This window comes from Balaenoptera acutorostrata, chromosome 17 (assembly GCF_949987535.1).
Source record: "Balaenoptera acutorostrata chromosome 17, mBalAcu1.1, whole genome shotgun sequence".
Classification (NCBI taxonomy): Eukaryota; Metazoa; Chordata; class Mammalia; order Artiodactyla; family Balaenopteridae; genus Balaenoptera; species Balaenoptera acutorostrata.
Window position 1 is genome coordinate 3,212,595 of NC_080080.1, and position 17,422 is coordinate 3,230,016.

At 49.4% G+C, this 17,422-nt stretch overlaps 2 protein-coding genes across 7 annotated transcripts in view; one reads left to right on the plus strand and one right to left on the minus strand.

Moving 5' to 3' along the window:
- Nucleotides 1-631: 631 nt before the first annotated feature.
- Nucleotides 632-3,604, minus strand: CHRAC1 (chromatin accessibility complex subunit 1). Its single transcript, XM_007166909.3, has 3 exons — nucleotides 3,458-3,604; nucleotides 1,883-2,009; nucleotides 632-1,304 (listed from the first exon to the last, which is right to left on the minus strand). Exons 1-3 carry the CDS (start codon nucleotides 3,602-3,604, stop codon nucleotides 1,180-1,182), a joined length of 399 nt encoding a protein of 132 aa, XP_007166971.1. The 3' UTR covers nucleotides 632-1,179.
- A 57-nt stretch (nucleotides 3,605-3,661) lies between these two features.
- TRAPPC9 (trafficking protein particle complex subunit 9) overlaps nucleotides 3,662-17,422 on the plus strand; it is a 560,212-nt gene continuing 546,451 nt past the window's right edge. For 2 of the 6 annotated variants that reach the window (XM_057531917.1, XM_057531923.1), the window contains exons 1-2: nucleotides 3,662-3,799; nucleotides 9,036-9,204. In XM_057531917.1, coding sequence (XP_057387900.1) covers nucleotides 9,131-9,204 — 74 coding nt within the window. In that variant the 5' untranslated portion in view covers nucleotides 3,662-3,799; nucleotides 9,036-9,130. Of the gene's footprint in view, nucleotides 3,800-3,840; nucleotides 4,817-9,035; nucleotides 9,205-16,014; nucleotides 16,324-17,422 lie in introns of those variants that run through there. The other 4 variants (XM_057531919.1, XM_057531921.1, XM_057531920.1 and 1 more) reach the window with 4 other exon arrangements.

Sequence of the window (17,422 nt, forward strand, 5' to 3'; positions counted from 1 at the left end):
TCCAAGCGTATACAGAGGAATATTTGGGGTGATGGAACTGTTCTATATATTGATTGCTTACACAACCAACAGAATGGACATTAAAGGGTGATTTTACTGGATGAAAATTCGAACTCAATTGGAAAAAAAAAGAAAAGGCAAAAGCCAAAATTTACCCTACGTGAAAAAAAATAGGGCTTATGGTTTTCTCTTGTGGACAGTAAAAACAATTACTATGGGTGTAAAGAAAGGAACAGTAAAATGAGAGAGATCTTCAATATACAAAATGCTTTATAATTTTTTAAGAAAAACGTGCTTACGCAGAGGTAGTATTTCTTACTGTATTTGATCTAATAATTTGACTTGAAATTTTTCTCCAGGAATAAAAGTGTTATAAAGTGCTCATTTTTGGACCTCCCCGGCGGTCCGGTGGTTAAGACTCTGTGCTTCCACTGCAGGGAGCACGGGTTTGATCCCTGGTTGGGGAGCTAAGATCCCACATGCCTCACTGCGCCGCCAATAAAAAGGAAAAATAAAAAGAAGAAAGTACTCATTTTTAAATTTCACAAATGTTTCCAGATAATAAGCAGGGCATTAGAATAATAGAGGGTTCTAAAACTAGTTCCATAAAACATTTCACTATAAAAATATATACAGCTTTTAAAAAAGAAAAATTTATTTCTTTACAGTTAAAAAAAAATGCAGTATTTGGACATATACAAAACCAGAAATTTTCTTCAAATACGAAAATTCAAATGTAACATACTACGCAGAGTCTACGCATTTAGCTAAAACAGGATCTAGCTGTTCACAAGAACTAATTTCAAAACATACATATGTGAATTTACACAACTGATACTTAGACATTCTTCAAAATCTATCTGTAAACTAGAAAGTTAAGCAAAGTTGTCTTTGCCTCTATAGCTTACACCTGCAGACTGGCTGTGTCTCACGGTACGCAGCCCTTTCGTGGTCCTCTTCCACTCCAGCTGCAGTGTGGGCCTGGGCAAGAGAAGCTGCTGTCTGGGTTCCTTTCCTTTTGGCTATTTAAGGCAGAGGTGCAGTATGCTTGGTCTCAGCCAGGAAAGAACGTCATGTACATGAAGTCTCTGAAGAGTGAACAGACTCACGCCTGCTCCAGAGCAAAGGTGCTGATCCATGAGGGTCCTCTCCAGGCTCATCTCTAAAGCGCTTCTTGGTTTAGGATTCCGCTTCGTCGTCATCACTCTCATCGTCGTTGTCATTCTCCTCCTCCTCCTCTTCTTCCCTCTTCTCTTTAAGTGTTTTCAGATACTTACTAGCTAAAATCTTCTTTGGTAATATATCTTAAAAACATAAAGCTAACATCAGCGATGCAAATTTCAAACGTGCTAGTTCCTGCTCTGACCTCTAACACAGGTTCCAAGACAAGTCAAAGTTCAGACTACACTTCTGAGTAAAAGAGCAGGAAACCAGCACTGCCTCTGGACGAAGGCTCAACACCCGTATCTATTCCAGTGGCTGCAAACCACACTCCGCTCTGTGCTGGTACCCACGAGGAGCAGCCCTGCCCGACCCACCTGACACAGCGGCTGGCCCCAAGGATCACCGGAAGCCCTTTTTTAGCTGTGGTGCACACAGCCTGTTCCACAGCAACAACTATGGGTTTCTGCTTCCCCAGCCAAGTAAGGATGAGTCTGAGGGGGTGGGCTGCCCAGACAGCCCCGTGCAGGTGCCAACTTAACTCCTGCTCTAGGTGAACTGCATTACAAACATGCTCCAGTCAACAAAACTAAAACTCTCGCCCCACGCCAGGTAAACTCTGACACCTGGAGAAAGCAGCCAAAATGTCATCTTCAGTGAAAGCAGAAAAAGAGCAGGGAAAAAGCTGTTTTTTAACCAGGATGTTTCAAAGGCTAAGTACCTGCAAGAAACTGAAACGTTTCCGATTCCTCTGCGGTATCTGATAAATCACTGTAAGTGAGTGCTTTCTTTTCTTTTCCACTGCCATGTCTGTAGGAATAGGTGGCGAGATATTGAACAAAGAGTTCCTAAAACAAAATGAAAAAGTTAAGATGAAAGGTGTGCTTTGAAAATTTACCACAGACCTTACTTTCTAATTACATTAAGTTTAGATGATTTCAGATTATCTTGGTTCATCGAACTGCAGAAAATCACTGGAGAAAGGAGAAATACGAGGTCGGAAAGAAAGCAAGGCTGAATTAAAACTGGCAGGGCAGCAGGAATTTCCCGAAAGTTTATTTTAGATTTCTAATTTACGAAAAATATTTAAAAGCCATACAACAAGGAATCGTGTTTGTTTAATGCCCAATCTCTACAGTTAGAAAGGGGGGCAAGAGACCATCCAAAAATTCTATGCCAGGAACAGACTTTTAGTCTTGTATTTGACTACACTGTGTGTAAGGTGGCCCGCCTACAACTGTAACAAGTCACTAGCTTGAAGGTAAAAAATGGTCACTTTGCCATTCTGCCCGGACACCCTTCCAAGGCCAGCCCACCTGAGCTGAGCCCCTCTCTCAGTTTTACTTTAACTCCATCTAAGTTAGTCAAGAAGGGATTAAAAGAAGTGCCTGCAAAACTCTTAATTCCTTAAGACCTACAGAACGAAACTGTACAGCTATCCCAAGACCATGTGATTCCCCCCCTCCCTTAGCTCTGACCAACGCACCGCACCGGACACCGTCTACCGAACTAGCCGGCCTGGGAAACAGACTCGAAGGGAAGTTAAAGCAAGTGAGACTCTGCAGCAGAAACCCGGCCCAGGGTAAGAACAGGAAGGTCTGGCCTACCTAGACCAAATTAAGAGACAAAATCATCTATCTGGACCTAGGAGGGGGCTAAAACTGAGGTCCCCGAAATTACTTCAATTCTGGCCCAGGAAACTGGGAGAGGGTGGGCGAGCGGCTGTGCCGGGCCGTACCTCCTGAGGGAGCCGCCGGCCCTCTCAATGAACCGTTTGAGGAGCTGGGGCCCAAAGCCGCGAAACAGGCCGGAAGCGACAAAAAGAGAGGCTTTGGGGCCCGGAGTACGATGACTCTGGAGGAGGAGGAAGAGACACCAAAGAAGGCCCGCGCGTCTCCTCGCCACCGCCCAGGCCAAACCCGTGCAAGAAAGGGCGGGAGCGGAGTGGGCGTGGCGACCAGCGCGCGAGGGAGGGCGGGAGCGGAGTGGGCGGGGAGACGGGCGCGCGAGGGAGGGCGGGAGCGGAGTGGGCGGGGAGACGGGCGCGCGAGGGAGGGCGGGAGCGGAGTGGGCGGGGAGACGGGCGCGCGAGGCGCCGGATGGGCGGGGCGAAGGGCGCGCGGGGGAGCTGGGGCGCGCGCGGCGTGGGAGGGGAGTGAGGCGGCTCTCAAAAGGACGCGCGCGCGCATGCGAAGGGGACCGGGCAGCTCTGCGGGCCCCGGCGGGGCGCGATGGTTCCGGGTGGCCCCCACCGCCGCCTCACGCTCCTCACTCCTCCCCGCGCTGCCCGCCTCACCGTGGCCTTGGCCGTGAGCACCAGCGCCTCCTGGTTGATGCTGGACACCTCGGGGGAGCTCTTCATGATGACCCGGATGCGGGACAGGGGCAGCGACACCAGCCGCTGCTCCCCGCACTTCTCCTTGCCCACGACCACGTCCGCCATCTCTGCGCCCCGCCCCCGCGGCGGCAGCCCCTACCCGTCGCGAGGTGGCCGGCCTACACGGTCGGTGCGGGAGCGGCGTCCCGCTGCCCCGTGGGAGTTGTAGTGTCGGGAGGCGCGGCCGCGGGACGGACTACAAGCCCCGTGATGCCGCGCGCCCCCGAGGCTGCGCAGACGGAGCGGAAGGGCGGCCAGCAGGTTCGGCGGGGCGGGAGTCGGGGGCGACCGTGGGTGGGGGTTCTACCTGTGTGATGCTGAGAAGTACCATGAAGGAAAACAAAGCAGTGTAAGAAGATAGAAACCGGGGCAGTAAAGGAGAAGGCTGGGCAGCGAAGAGAGAAAACAGCCCTGTTTATGAGAAAGCGCTTTGCCGGGGAAAGGAGCGATAGGCAAAGGCCTTTCAAGAAGCTCAAAATGACCGCAATGTGGACCAGGTGTGCTAGGTGAAGTCTGAGAGGTAGCCAGGGGCTAGGTCCTGTTGGATTTTATTCTAAGAAAAATGGAATGGGAAGTATCAGAGGGAGGATGGGTTGTGTCTTAAGTTTTCGAAAGATCCCTCTGGCTGCTGAGTGTGAATAGACCAGAGGGGAGTCGTGAGGATAGGGAGGTTGTAAGGGTGGAAGCAAAGAGATTGTAGAGTAGAAGGTGATTGCAGGTGATGAATTGGATGCCAGTGTGGCTAAGGCGAAATGAGCTAGGAGAAGAATGATGAGAAATAGCCATGGGCCAGACTAGATAGGGCCTTGTACGTCATGGAATTCTTCCCCAGAGAGTTGGGAGGCCTGGGGAAGAGTAAGGTGGTCCCACTTAAGTTTTACAAGGAATACTCAGGTTGCCGTGTGTGAATAGACTGGAGAGGGGCGAGAACGGAGGCGGGCAGAGAGTGCAGTTAGGAAACTAACGGGGATGGAGGGAGACGATGGGTTAGACTACAGTGGAGGTGGTAGAAGTAGGGTAGGATTGGGGATCTAATTTGTAGAGCCAACAGTTGTCGACGAAAATTCAATTAACTATCAAGTTAAGAAGAAAAAAAGGGATTTTATTTGAGCCAAACTGAGGATTATCACCTGGGAAGCAGATTCTCAGAAAGCTCTGAGAGCTCTTCCTCCTGTTAGAAGTCGAAGGTATAGTCTGTACATTTTTGAGACAAAGGATCATACATCAAAATGACATACTGATGTTTTACATAAAGTTCACCAAGGATGCGTAGTCCAGGTAAGCACGTACAAAGCGGGCAGCAAGTCACCAGGACCCCCTACAGAGCTGGGAAAGAACAATGTTCTTTTAAGAAGTTACATTGCTAGCGTCAGAAGAAAGAAAAATAAAAAAATTGATCTTTACGGTTGAGCAGGCACTCCCATCTTTGAGGAGCTCTGACGTGTAGTGCAGGTGCATACTGCACATTAGGGAGGGAGGGAGGAGGCCCAAACAAACAGAGAATTTTATGATTAATTTTTTTCCTTGTCCTGCCCTAAAACAGAAATTTTATTTCATCAGGGTCTTGCTAATGTGATGTGGAGTATGAGTGAAAGGATGGTAGTGCTGTTTACTGAGATGGGGAACCCTGTGGGAGGAGCAAATTTAGCAGAGGCGTAGTTTGGAGCAAGTTAAGTCTTAATTGCCTGTGAACACTCATGGCAATGTTGAGGAGCCAATTGGCTATTCCAGCCTGGAGTTCAGGCTGGAGCAGTGAATTACAAGCCACCCTTGTCTAGGTGGTAATTAAAACCAAGGACCTGAATGAAAGTATCTGGGAGAAGAGTGTGGATAAAGTAGAAAGATCTAAGGACCACGAACTGGGGTACTCCAGCATTCTGAGATGGAGAGGAGAAGGAAAATCCAGCAAAAGAAACTGGGAAGAAGTGGCCACTGAGTAAGAGGAAAACCAAGAGATCGTGTGTCCATAAAGTCAATCGAAGAAAGTTCTTCTGAAAGGAGAAACTGATCAACTGGATTGAATACTGCTGGGAGGTGGAATAAGATTGTCCCACCATTCACAACAGCATGACCCCGGGCAAAGCAAGTACTCTCTCTGAACCGCTGTTTCCTCATTTGCAAAGATGAGACAGGAGAGTCGCACCTGTCTCGGGGTTGTTAAAAGGTGTGAACATGCCTGGCACATGAAGATTAAAGTCGTCCCCCCATCCATCCAGCACTGCCTCCCTCACAGGTCAGCAGGGAGCATCAAAGGAGCTGAGAACGAGAAAGCTCTTTGTCAACTGTACAGCACCCTGCAAAAGCCTAAACTACTATGTAAAGTCTCAGGGTTCCTGCTGCAAGGTCCTGTCACTCCAATCAACTTTGATTTCAAAGTTCATATGAAAGGAGTCTGGAAAATTAAAAATAGATCTTGTTTAACCTTTCTGATTTCCATTCTGTCCATCACTTAGGTAATGATTGCAAAATATAAAATGCATACTTGCAGAGCGTGTTTCTGCAAGTTTAGTGGGTTCTGAAAAATCACTGCTCTTCAGGCTTCCTGAGGAGAGGAGTGAAGGCCAGAGAGCCCAGATGACCCAGATTGCTGACGTTTGTGGTGCCAGAAAAGTTTTCCCATCTACCTTCAGCCGTGATGACCCAGTCATCTTAGCACCTGCTGTGTGCTTTGTCACTAGAAGGTGAAGGCCGAGAACGCAAGGACAGTGTCATCTTCACCATTGTGACCTCAGGTCTTGGTCCAGTAGCACCCAGTACATGTCAGGCACTTCTGGGCACAAAGGAAAGGTACAGGCAGCGAGCAAGACAGCTATGGTCCTTGTTCTCACGGAGCGTAGTTTCAAGTACAAGCAAGACAAGAAAAATAACACCTCCCGTGGTAAGTGCTATGAGGAAACAGACCAGTGTGCGAGTGATGAGACAGCCTCTCTGAGAAGTGAGATTTAAGGTCAGATCTGGAGGACATGCAGAAGGGCTGGGACAAGATGTGCACTCTGAACAGAATAGCCTGTGGGAAAACACCTGAGAAGGAAGACGCCTTGGCAAATCTGAGGAATAAAAAGGCCAGTGTGGCTGGAGCTTAGTGAGTGAGGCAGAGAGCACCGGAGATGTGATGAACAAGGTAGGCGCCACCCGCTCGGGCAGGCAGGTGAGAAGCTTGGCTTTCGTTCCGAGAGCGATGGAAAGCCATAAGAGTCTTGAAGCAAGGGATTGGATCCAACTTAAAAGCTCATCCCGCGTGCCAAGGGATGACTGAATGGCCCCATGCCCTGTGCAGAGCAGAGATAGAAGGTGCTGCTTCAGCCTCCAGGATTCAGCTCCAAAACAAAGGAGTGCCTTTCCTCCATAAGCTAGCTGTGCAAGAGGGTCCTTGGGTCCACACGAGAAGCAAGCTGACATTTTTCAGTCTTTAGATGTTTTGCTTGTCTAGCAGGTTACTGCTTTTTGATCAGGTTTGTCATTCTCTTCTGGCGTGTTTGAGAGCAGGATGGGTTAAGTTTAGGAAAGAGGACAGAAGAGGAAGGCTCAGAAAAGAGCCAGAAAAATTCAAGGAGACAAGGAGAGTGAGAAGCTCAGGTTGCGGAACTGCCAGGGCATCTTGTCATTAATCATTTTGAGAAGTAAGGAGTGCGGCAAAGACAAATCTGCAGAAAAGGGGGGAAATGCGCAGCATTCAGTAAAAAGAAGCTTCAAACCTAAGACAGTGGGAGAATGAAGGAATCTATGATCGTCAGAGCTTCCCTGCACTAGAAAAAGCACAGTGAGTTAGCAGATCATCCTGTGGTTGGTGCTCTTATCCGTCAGCCCACTTACCCTCACGACGTCTCAGGTGTGCCCATTGCTTCTGCTGCCTTCCTTGTTCCCTGCTGTATCTGTACCCGGGGTGCTGGGAGGCGGGTATCTACACTTCCCAGAATCTTCCGCCAGCTGGCTTCTGGTTAGATTCTGCCAGTGGGAGACCCAGGTGAGAGAGTGCAGTTGCGGATGGAGGAGGAGACATCGTTTTACGGTTGTGTGAAGGCATTGGCAGCACGTGGGGACTCAGGGTGGGGGGAGGTGGGGATGGGGGCGGCTACAGTGAGTCATCCGCACTGGGTGGGGGGCGTCTGCTCCGCAGTGACACCTTGGGTGGTCTAGTGGGGGGTGTGGGCCCGGCCCCCAGCCAGGAATAGTACCAGCGTCCTGATCTCCAAGCAGCACCTCAGCACCTGCTCCCTCATGCTCCTGCAGCTTTTCCACACCCTTGAAGTCAATTCTCGGCATTAAATCCCTCTCTGTTTGAACTATCTAAAGAAGTTTCTGCTTTCCTGGTTGAATGTTGAAACATATGTACTTTGTCCCAGGAAACAGACCCACGAAAATGGGAATCTGGGGCTAGTTATCTGATCTGATTGTGCTGGTGCAGGGATGACCTCCCTGGCAGCATGCCCTGGCCAAACAGTCACTTAAGTTGTCACCTGCCGTTGCCTGGATGGACGGCTCGCTGAAGACAAGGCTGCCCCAAGTCGGTGGAGCCTTGTGGGATGGGCTTCTCGTGAGGCTGGGAGAGATTTCAGAAAGAAAATTGAAAGCTCAGACTGTAAATTCTCAGATCAAGCCCTAAGCCATTCCTTATCTTTTGTAGCCTCAGGGCTAATGGGGCTAAAGGTCACACCTGCCTTTAATCTTACCTGAGGCATAATTATGACAGAAGTTGAAGTCACAGCTTCACTTGGGCTCTTCTATGAAGTTAGGCTGTTTATTGGGAAGAGAGGGGTCCTGAGAATTAGAAAAGGGACGGTTGGGAGGATACAAGCAAACTTTTAACCCCCCATCCCTCTGAGCCTCTTTGTCAGTGGAAATAGACCCCCCCACACCCCCGCCTGCCTGAGATCAGTCTTCTCCTGCTTGAAGTCCTATTAATGAGCTCATCTGTGCTTACCTGGCAACAGGGATGCTGAGTCTTCTCAAGACTCACCCCCTCATTAACTCCAATCGATAACCAGAGTCAGATCCCAGCATGCCCCAGGGAAGCAACAGCAAAGCTCGATTTAGGAGATATTCACACAGTGAAAGAATTGCAGCATATTCATGCATTTATCGTCAGACACTTGGGGAGTGTGAGGTGAATGGATTCTAACGGCACCAGTCCAGGTGGACAGAGCTTAATGTAGGTTTGGGCTGAATTTATCAATATAGCCGATTTACCAGAGATTCTGGATTCAGTGTGTGTTCGCTCCAACAGCTAGGAGGGGCTTGATCAGTTTGCTTAGCTAAGCCGGTGGAGTGAGGTTTGGAGTGACCTGCGCTGGTGGCTCTCTGACTTTTAAAGACTACTTGAACATCATCTGAGTGTGCTGCTCTGACCCATTCACGAGATAACTCTGCAGATCTAGGCCAGGGTGTCTGTGGGAAGAAGTTCTGGCAGATCCCAATAACAGAGTCATAGCACAGACTCTCAGGGGCTTGGAGCAAAGAGATATCTTCTGCAAATAACTATTCTCCATTTGAACCACAGCTCCAGATTTTCTGCTGGACACTGGTAGAGACCAAATGCCAGACCCCACGTGAGTGTGTGAGCTGAGCTGGGTGTGACGTGCTCCGCTGAGCCACATGCCACACTCCACCATCGAGGGGAGGTCGACGTGGACAACGCTATCAGCCTTGAGCAGGTCCCAGAAGCGCAAGTAAGTCACATGACCAGGTGGCTGAGACTCCCAGGGCACCTGCTCCATCCCCCCACACCCCACAACAGTGGCCTCAGTGGACTCTCTGTGGGCAGAAGAGGGAAGAAGGAAAACGCAGACCCAGTTAACAGATCGCTTTGTAAATACGCTGGTACCACGCAGACCTGGAATGCCGTGCAAACCAGCTTCCGCCAGTGTGCCCGAACGGTAGAGGTGAAGGGGCTCCCCCAGAAGGCCACCTGCCTGGGTGGAGAGAAAGCCAGAGGTCCAGGGTCTACAGCAATGCAGGGGCGGCAGCTAACAGATGGTCTGGGAACTTGGAAAGAACAAGGTTGGAGACTTACAGACAAAAAGGTCTGGGGAAGGGGTTTGTGGATGAACTTCTCAGAATGAGGAGGGATGTGAGGGTAGGTGTAGCCCGTGTCCACGCTCACCAAAGGGCTCCTACACGGGAGGCCTCTAATAAACAAGTGGCAGGATGCCTCACTTGTACACGTCGTTTGTTCTCTTTCTCCGGCCACCCTCTGGCACTACCCAGTGCTTGCTCTATTGAGCTTATGTATAGTGGCCATGGCCGCATCTGGCGCTGATGCAGCAAGGATGTCATCAAAGACCTTGGGTCTTTCCATCTTTCTGCTCTGTCATTCTTGGCATGTTGGTTTTAGGCCTCATGCTTATTGCCTCATGGTTCCAAAAAGGCCACTGCTGTTGCAGACTTCATCACTGCATTAGACAGAAACAAGGGGAAAGGGCCATAGGCAAAAGGCTCTTTCCTCATTAGGTCTCCAGCCTTTGTCTTTTTACTAAGGGAGGGGAGATCTCCTTAGCAGTGTTCCCCTTAAATCTCATTTGTCAGAATTGGGACCTGAGACCAATTACTGGCTGAAGGGAATGAGACTGCTAGGATTGCTTTATACCGATCAAGATTTAACCCCTGGGGCTATCTTCCTGAGATCAAAGGGTATCTGATCCCTACTGACAAAAATTGAGGGGGTGGGAGGTGAGGTTTGAGGCAGGGAATGGTTGTAGGTTAGACAATGACCAGTACCTGCCAAAGTTGCCAACATTTAAAATTCTGGAGATTTCACTTATAAATCTAACCGGAAGAGTGGGAGGGGCAGACAACATGACCCCACATTGCCTCATGGCAAAGCTGCCTGTCGTAGTTAGATGAGTCACATGCTCTTGGGTTGGCCACCGTCCCCACCACTCTCTATCACTCACCTGTCTGCTTCACCATTTCCACTGCCTGCTTGGCTCCTGTGAACATTTGAGTTTGTGACCCCCGACTTAGGACGTTGTTTTAGAAAGATCTGTTTACTTGTGTGTTTATCCCACTGGGCTGGCACACTGTTTGGCATGTAAGATGTAAATAAGGCCAAAAAAAAGCAGCCCTTCCTAATAAGCCAAGCTATCACATTACGTGAGAGGAGTGGTAAAGGCTTTGCCATCACAAAGACCTAAATTACTAAATTACTAGCTCCCGCGGTCTGACTCTCTTGTTTCTCGTCTGTAAGAGGAGGCTCATCACATCTGCTCCCCAGCCTCACTGAGAAGCTTATATGGTGTAAAGTTTATATGCATATAAAGCCCCAGGCAAAAAGCATAGAAGTTCCCTGTTCCTTCTCCAAGAAGGAGGAATAACCAAAGTTGAAATGAATTTGGGATGGAATTCGGAAGGGAGATTTTTAAGAGCTGAGGCTACCTCTTATTAGGTTTGCATGGCTAGAAGTGCTTAATAAATATTTTATAATAATAATAATGATCATTTAGCTCAATAGAATATAGTTATACAAATTGTAAAAATATAATTATACCAGGTTGTCATTTTAGATGATGGCCTGAATACAGGGAAAATGTGGGCAAACCAGAGCCCACCGTGGTGATGGCTGCCAGCAGGCAGGCAGCTTGCAGAGACTTTCATGTGGGGAGTGGAGGGGGAGGGCTGGCATCTGGTGGGGGGAGCAGTCTGGGCCGAGGGGGAAGGTTGCCGGGAGCCACACTGTACAGAGCCTCAGGCTCCTGGTTGGAGTAGTGGGAAGTCAGTGGAGAGGAAAAGTGACAGATGAGAGCTGATATATGATTTTTTTGGATAAATTTTTTATTATGGCAAAATATAACAAAATTTATCTTTTGAACCATTTTTAAGTGTACAGTTCAGTAGTGTTAAGTACATTCACACTGCTGTGCGGCCATCACCACCATCCACCTCCAGAACTTTTTCATCTTCCCAAAGTGAAACTCTGTCCCCATGAAACACTAAGCCCCCAGTCCCTCCCCCAGCCCCAGGCCCCAGGCCCCACCCTCCTACCTTCTGTCTCTGAACTTTACTCCAGGTCACTCATGTAAGTGGAATCACACAGCATTTGTCCTCTTGTGACTGGCTTAGCTCACTGAGCATAATGACCTCAAGGTTCATCATGTTGTAGCACATGTCAGAACTTCCTTCCTTTTTTTTTTTAGAAGGATTTCTTTTTAATTTATTTAATTAATTAATTTATTTTTGGTCGCATTGGGTCTTCATTGCTGAGCACGGGCTTTCTCTAGTTGCGGTGAGCAGGGGCTACTCTTTGTTGCAGTGCAGTGGCTTCTCTTGTTGCGGAGCATGGGCTCTAGGTGTGTGGGCTTCAGGAGCTATGGCACGTGGCCTCAGCAGTCGTGGCTCATGGGCTCTAGAGCTGCACTCAGTAGTTGTGGCGCACGGGCTTAGTTGCTCCACGGCATGTGGGATCTTCCTGGACCAGGGCTCAAACCCGTGTCCCCTGCATTGGCAGGCGGGGTCTTAACCACTGCGCCACCAGGGAAGTCCATCCTTCCTTTTTAAGGCTGAATAATATTCCATTGTATGGATGGACCACATTTGGTTTATCCATCCATCCATGGGTGCTTGGGTTGCTTCCGCCTTTTGACTATGGTGACTAATGCTGCTGTGAACATGGGTGTACAAATATCTGTTCCAGTCTCTGCTTTTAACTGTTGGATATATATATATATATATATATATATATATATATATATATATACACACACACACACACACACAGACCCAGAAGTGAAGTTGCTGGATCATATGGTAATTCTGTGTTTAATTTTTTGAGGAACATCCGTAGTTTTTTCCGCAGTGGCTGAACAATATTCATGTTCCCACCAGCCGTGGATAAGGGTTCCAGTTTCTCCACACCCTAGCCAACATTTTTGTTTGTTTGGTTTTGATAATAGCTCTCCTAGTCGGTGTAAAGTAGTATCTCATTGTGGTTTGGATTTGCATTTCCATAATTAGTGAGGTTGAGCATCTTTTCACAGGCTTATTGGCCATTTGTATATTTTCTTTTTTTAATTTTATTGGAGTACAGTTGCTTTACAATGTTATGTTAGTTTCCACTGTACAGCAAAGTGAATCAGCTATATGTATACATATATCCCCTCATTTGTACATTTTCTTTGGAGAAAAGTCTATTTAAGTCCTTTGCCCATATTTTAATCAGTTGTTTGTTTTTTGTATTTGAGTTGTAGTTCTTTATTCTAGATATTAACCCCTTATCAGATACATGATTTGCAAATATTCTCTCCCATTCCATGCCTGCTTTTGCACTCTTGATTGTGTTCCTTGATGCACACAGATTTTTAAGTTTGATGTAGTCCGACATATTTATTTTTCACCTTTGTCACTTCTGCTTTTGGTGTCATAGCCAAGAAATCATTGCCAAGTACAATGCTATGAAGCTTTTTCCTGTTTCTTCTAAGAGTTTTATAGTTTTAACTCTTAAGTTGTGGTCTTAGGTCCATTTTGAGTTAATTTTTGTATATAATATAAGGTGAATTCAACCTCATTCTTTTTGCAGGTGGATGTTCAGTTTTCCCAACATCATTTGCTGAAAAGACTGTCCTTTCACCATTGAGTGGTCTTGGTACTCCTGCTGAAAATCATTTGACCTTGTATGCAAGGGTTTATTCCTGGGCTCTCTATTCTATTCTATTTGTTAGTGTGTCTGTCTTTATGCCAGTACCAACACTGTTTTGATTATGACAGCTTTATATTAAGTTTTGAAATGAAGAAATGTGAGACTTCCAACTTTGTTCTTCTTTTTAAAAATTATTTTGGCTATTCAGAGTCCCTTGAGATTCCATAGGAATTGTAGGATGAATTTTTCTGTTTCTACAAAAACAAGTCATTGGCTGATGCATGATTTTAACTTGGGGGTGTAGTAATCATGGAAGCAGTTAAGAGGCAGTTCAGACAAGAATTGCTGGTGTCTCTGAATGGCGTGGTAGCATTGGACATACAGAAACCTGGAGGGATTTGGGAAGTGTTTGGATGGTGAAATCAATAGGATTTAGTGATAGATTGGATGTGGGTGAGGAGGGAAAAAGGAATCAAGAATGATTCCTTGGTTGTGGATTAGAGCAAACGGTGGTGCCCATTTCTGGGATGGAAAGAATGGAGAAAGAACAGGTTTGGGAACCAGGGGTGTCAAGAGTTCCTTTGAGGGCACAGATGGCTGGGAGACAGCCAGATGGAAAGAAAGGCAGCTATACCATGGACACCTAAGCTTGGGGCACAGGGGAGACTGCAGGGCTGGGGAGAGAAATATGAGTGTCAGTACTGGATGGGTGATGTGTAGAGCCCAGAGGCTGGTCAGGCGACCAAGGAAAGAGAGTAGCTGGAGAAGGGAGGTCCAAGGAGCCAGCCAACCTGGTTATTCGGTGCTTGGGACCCGGAGGAGGAGGAGTCAGCAAAGGTGGCTGCGAGCTCCTGGGGAGATTGTGCCCAAGCATGGACACACCCAGGGGCCCACCCAGGGGCCGGGCTCCTCCATGACTCTGCGTCCTGGGCCGGTGCCCTGTGGCTGCAGGGAGGCGCCCAGCATTTGAGGAGGCAGCGGGGCAGCAGGACCAGCATCCTGGGCGGCGCCCAGCATTTGAGGAGGCAGCGGGGCGGCATCCTCCTTAGCCTCGGGGTTGGGAAGTCCCAGCCACCTACGAGCCCACTTCCGGCCACCGCTGTCCACCAGGCCCCCCGCATGTCCCTTCTTCATGCCTCTCCACCCCCTTGAAGGCTTTCCTCACCGCCTCCCCTGCATGCCCCCCTCTCCTGGCTGACCCCATGCGTGGCCCCTGTCCAGGCAGCTGGAGCCTGGGGAGCTCCTGCGGACAGTCAGTGTGCTTTCTTCATCTTTGTTTTCCCAGTGCCCAGTATCGAGCCTGGAACGTGGGTCTTGGCATGGAGAGATTAAGGGGTAATTTTAAAATTATTTTTTCACTACTGTTCTAATTTCTATACCCTGAGCATGTATTATTTGTGTAATTATTAAAAATAACAAAAGATTAAAAAACACCCAGAGGGACTTCCCTGGTGGCACAGTGGTTAAGAACCCGCCTGCCAATGCAGGGGACACGGGTTCAAGCCCTGGTCTGGGAAGATCCCACATGCTGTGGAGCAACTAAGCCCATGCGCCACAACTACTGAAGCCTGCGCGCCTAGAGCCTTGCTCCGCAACTAGAGAAGCCACCGCAATGAGAAGCCCGTGCACCGCAACGAAGAGTAGCCCTGGCTCGCTGCAAGTAGAGAAAGCCCGCGTGCAGCAACGAAGACCCAACGCAGCCAAAAATAAATAAATAAACCCCCCAGAGCAGTGGAATAAACATTGGTTTGAAAATGCTAACCAAATAACGAAAGCAAAGTGCATTCACTCATGCATTCTGTAGTGGTGGATTGAGTCCCTTGGTGGGCAGCACTGGGCCAGGGGCTGCGGATGTGCACTCTGCAAGAAGGGGCACGGTCCAGTGGTTCCCCGTGTTGGAGAGAGTTTAGCAACCGCCGCTCTCCCACGATGCTGCTGACGAAGGAATACGGTACAGACGCTTTGGAAAACAGGTTGGCAGCTCTTAAAAAGTTAGCCATATTATTACACGTGACCCAACAGTTCCAGTCCCAATATTTATCCAAAGAAACAAATGCATATGTCCACACAGATGATTGTTCCTGAATGTCCATATCAGCTTTATTCGTAATGACTAAAGATGGAACCGACCCAAATGCCCACAGACAGATGGAGCCTAACAAATGGTGGCTTCTCCGTACAAGGGACTGAGCCGCAAACAAAGAGCCACTGAGCCGCCCGGCAACCCGGCTGGGGCTCAAAAGCGCTACGCTACAGCAAGCAAGCCAGACACAGAAGAGGGCACGCCGCATGACTCCACCTATGTGAAATTCCGGATCAGGCAGAACGAATTCATAGTGACAGAAAACAGATCCTTGGTTGCCTGCCAGGGTGGGGACAGGGCTGGCCGCAGGGAGCACGGTGGAAACGTTGTGTATCTTGCTTGTGATGGTTGGTTACAAGGGTGTATACGTTTGCCAAAACTCATTAAACTACACTTAAAATAGATGTCTTTTATCGTATGAAATTATATCACGATGAAGCTGATTTTTTTAAAAAAGGAAAGACTGTCCCTGCTCTGATGGAGCCAGTGGGGGGTGAGAGATGTCATTCAAGTAACAGCAGAAATGTACGCAGTCACGAGCCGTGATCAGCCTCCTGAAGAAAAGGCACAGGGGGCCCCGAGAAGTAAGAGGCCGAGGCGCTTGGTGGGGCAAGGTGAGTGTCACCATAGAGATGAATCTGACCTGGGACTTGGCATCCTTTTTTTTTTTGGCTGCCCCGTGCCATGCGGGATCTTGGTTCCCCGACTGGGATGGAACCCGTGGCCCCTGCAGTGGAAGTGCGGCGTCCTAACCACTGGACCACCAGGGAAGTCCCACTTGGCATCCTTATCGTCATCATTACAAGTAACCTTTTCCTTTCTCAGAAGCGACACCTCTTGAGTATAGAGGAAAAGAAGAGGAAGCAGTTCTGTAAAAGGAAAATGAGGTGAGACCTCGGGCGCACAGCACCACCCTGCCTCACCCCGATTTCGGCCACTGCCCCTCCAGACCTTCCGCCTGGAGCTGGGCCTTGAAGGACAAGCAGGAAGGAGTTCCTCAGCCGCGCAGAGAGGGAAAGGCACTCCGGGCAGAAGGAACAGCCCATGTGAAGGCGGGGGTGCCAAGTAAACTCCAGGCAGAAGATCCAGCTAGGAATCATGCTCCCGAGGCCGGCTGCGTTAGCGCCCACGTTGGTGAGGACGGGCGGGACTTGCAGCTGTGGTCAGGGAGGGGGGGCCCTGGGCCCAGACTCCTGATGGTCGGGGTGGCGAGGAGGTGCAAAGGGGTTCAGGGTCCAGCTTTGGTGTAGAAATCTTACCGTTATCCCCATGGCTCATGCCCTCCCTCGGGCTTACAGAATTTTCCTCTTGATTCACAAACCATGTAACTCTTCGTTCCACCCGTCAGCGATTAGGCTAAGAAATAACGGGGGAATCAGGTCCCCCAGGGCACGCATGTGTTGCCCACATGGCCAGATTCCTCTCCAGGCGGCCCTGCTCATTCTCTCCTGGGTCACTAACACCCCTATTGTCTGTCTCCTTTTGTGTTTCTCATCAGAACCCAGCACTTTCCTGGGTCTGGGTTAAGGGCAGGCTGGAAACCTGGAGTGGCTTGGTTTGTAGGTGGGCCCTGGGGGGCCAGGAGGCAGGAGCCTGGGGTCTGTCCCGCTGAGAGCTGGCGTGGGGAGGGCGAGTGGGGGGGCTTCTCCCTCAGTGAAGGTTGTGTGGAGCTTTCACGTCACAGATCAGCCTCCACTGTGAGCCTTCCGCCCCAGCTCCCGGGAACTGAACTCCGCCCAGGCAGAGGTGTTTACAGAGCTCTCGGCCTCAGAGCCAGCAACCCGCTCCGGGGTCTGCATGCCTCACAGCACAGGGTCCTCAGGGGCCCCAGCCCTGGCGGGGAGCACTTTTTGTCCTGCTGCTCATTTGGGTGCCCAGTTTCATTACTTCCCGGCGGAGGGGCAGGGGTTGCGTGTGTGTGTGGCACTGGGCCAGTTGCTTTGGCTCTCTGCCCACCCACCTCCCCAGCCGTGAAAGAACAGCCCCCATTTGGCGGCTGGTGTGCGTCTCCAGCGAGCCAGCGTGAAAAGGCACCTCCCCCGTGCCTGGCACCAAGCCTGCAGTAGATCAATGTCTAACCAGCCATCCATTCATGCATTTCGCCCTGTGATTAGCCAGATGAGTGTTTTCATGTGTCCTGGTTTGCAGAGAAGGTCCTGGTTTACATCTTTCGAGCCAGAGTAGTAATTAACAAACTTTCCTTTCACTCTCAAAAGTGTCCTAACGAGGGCGA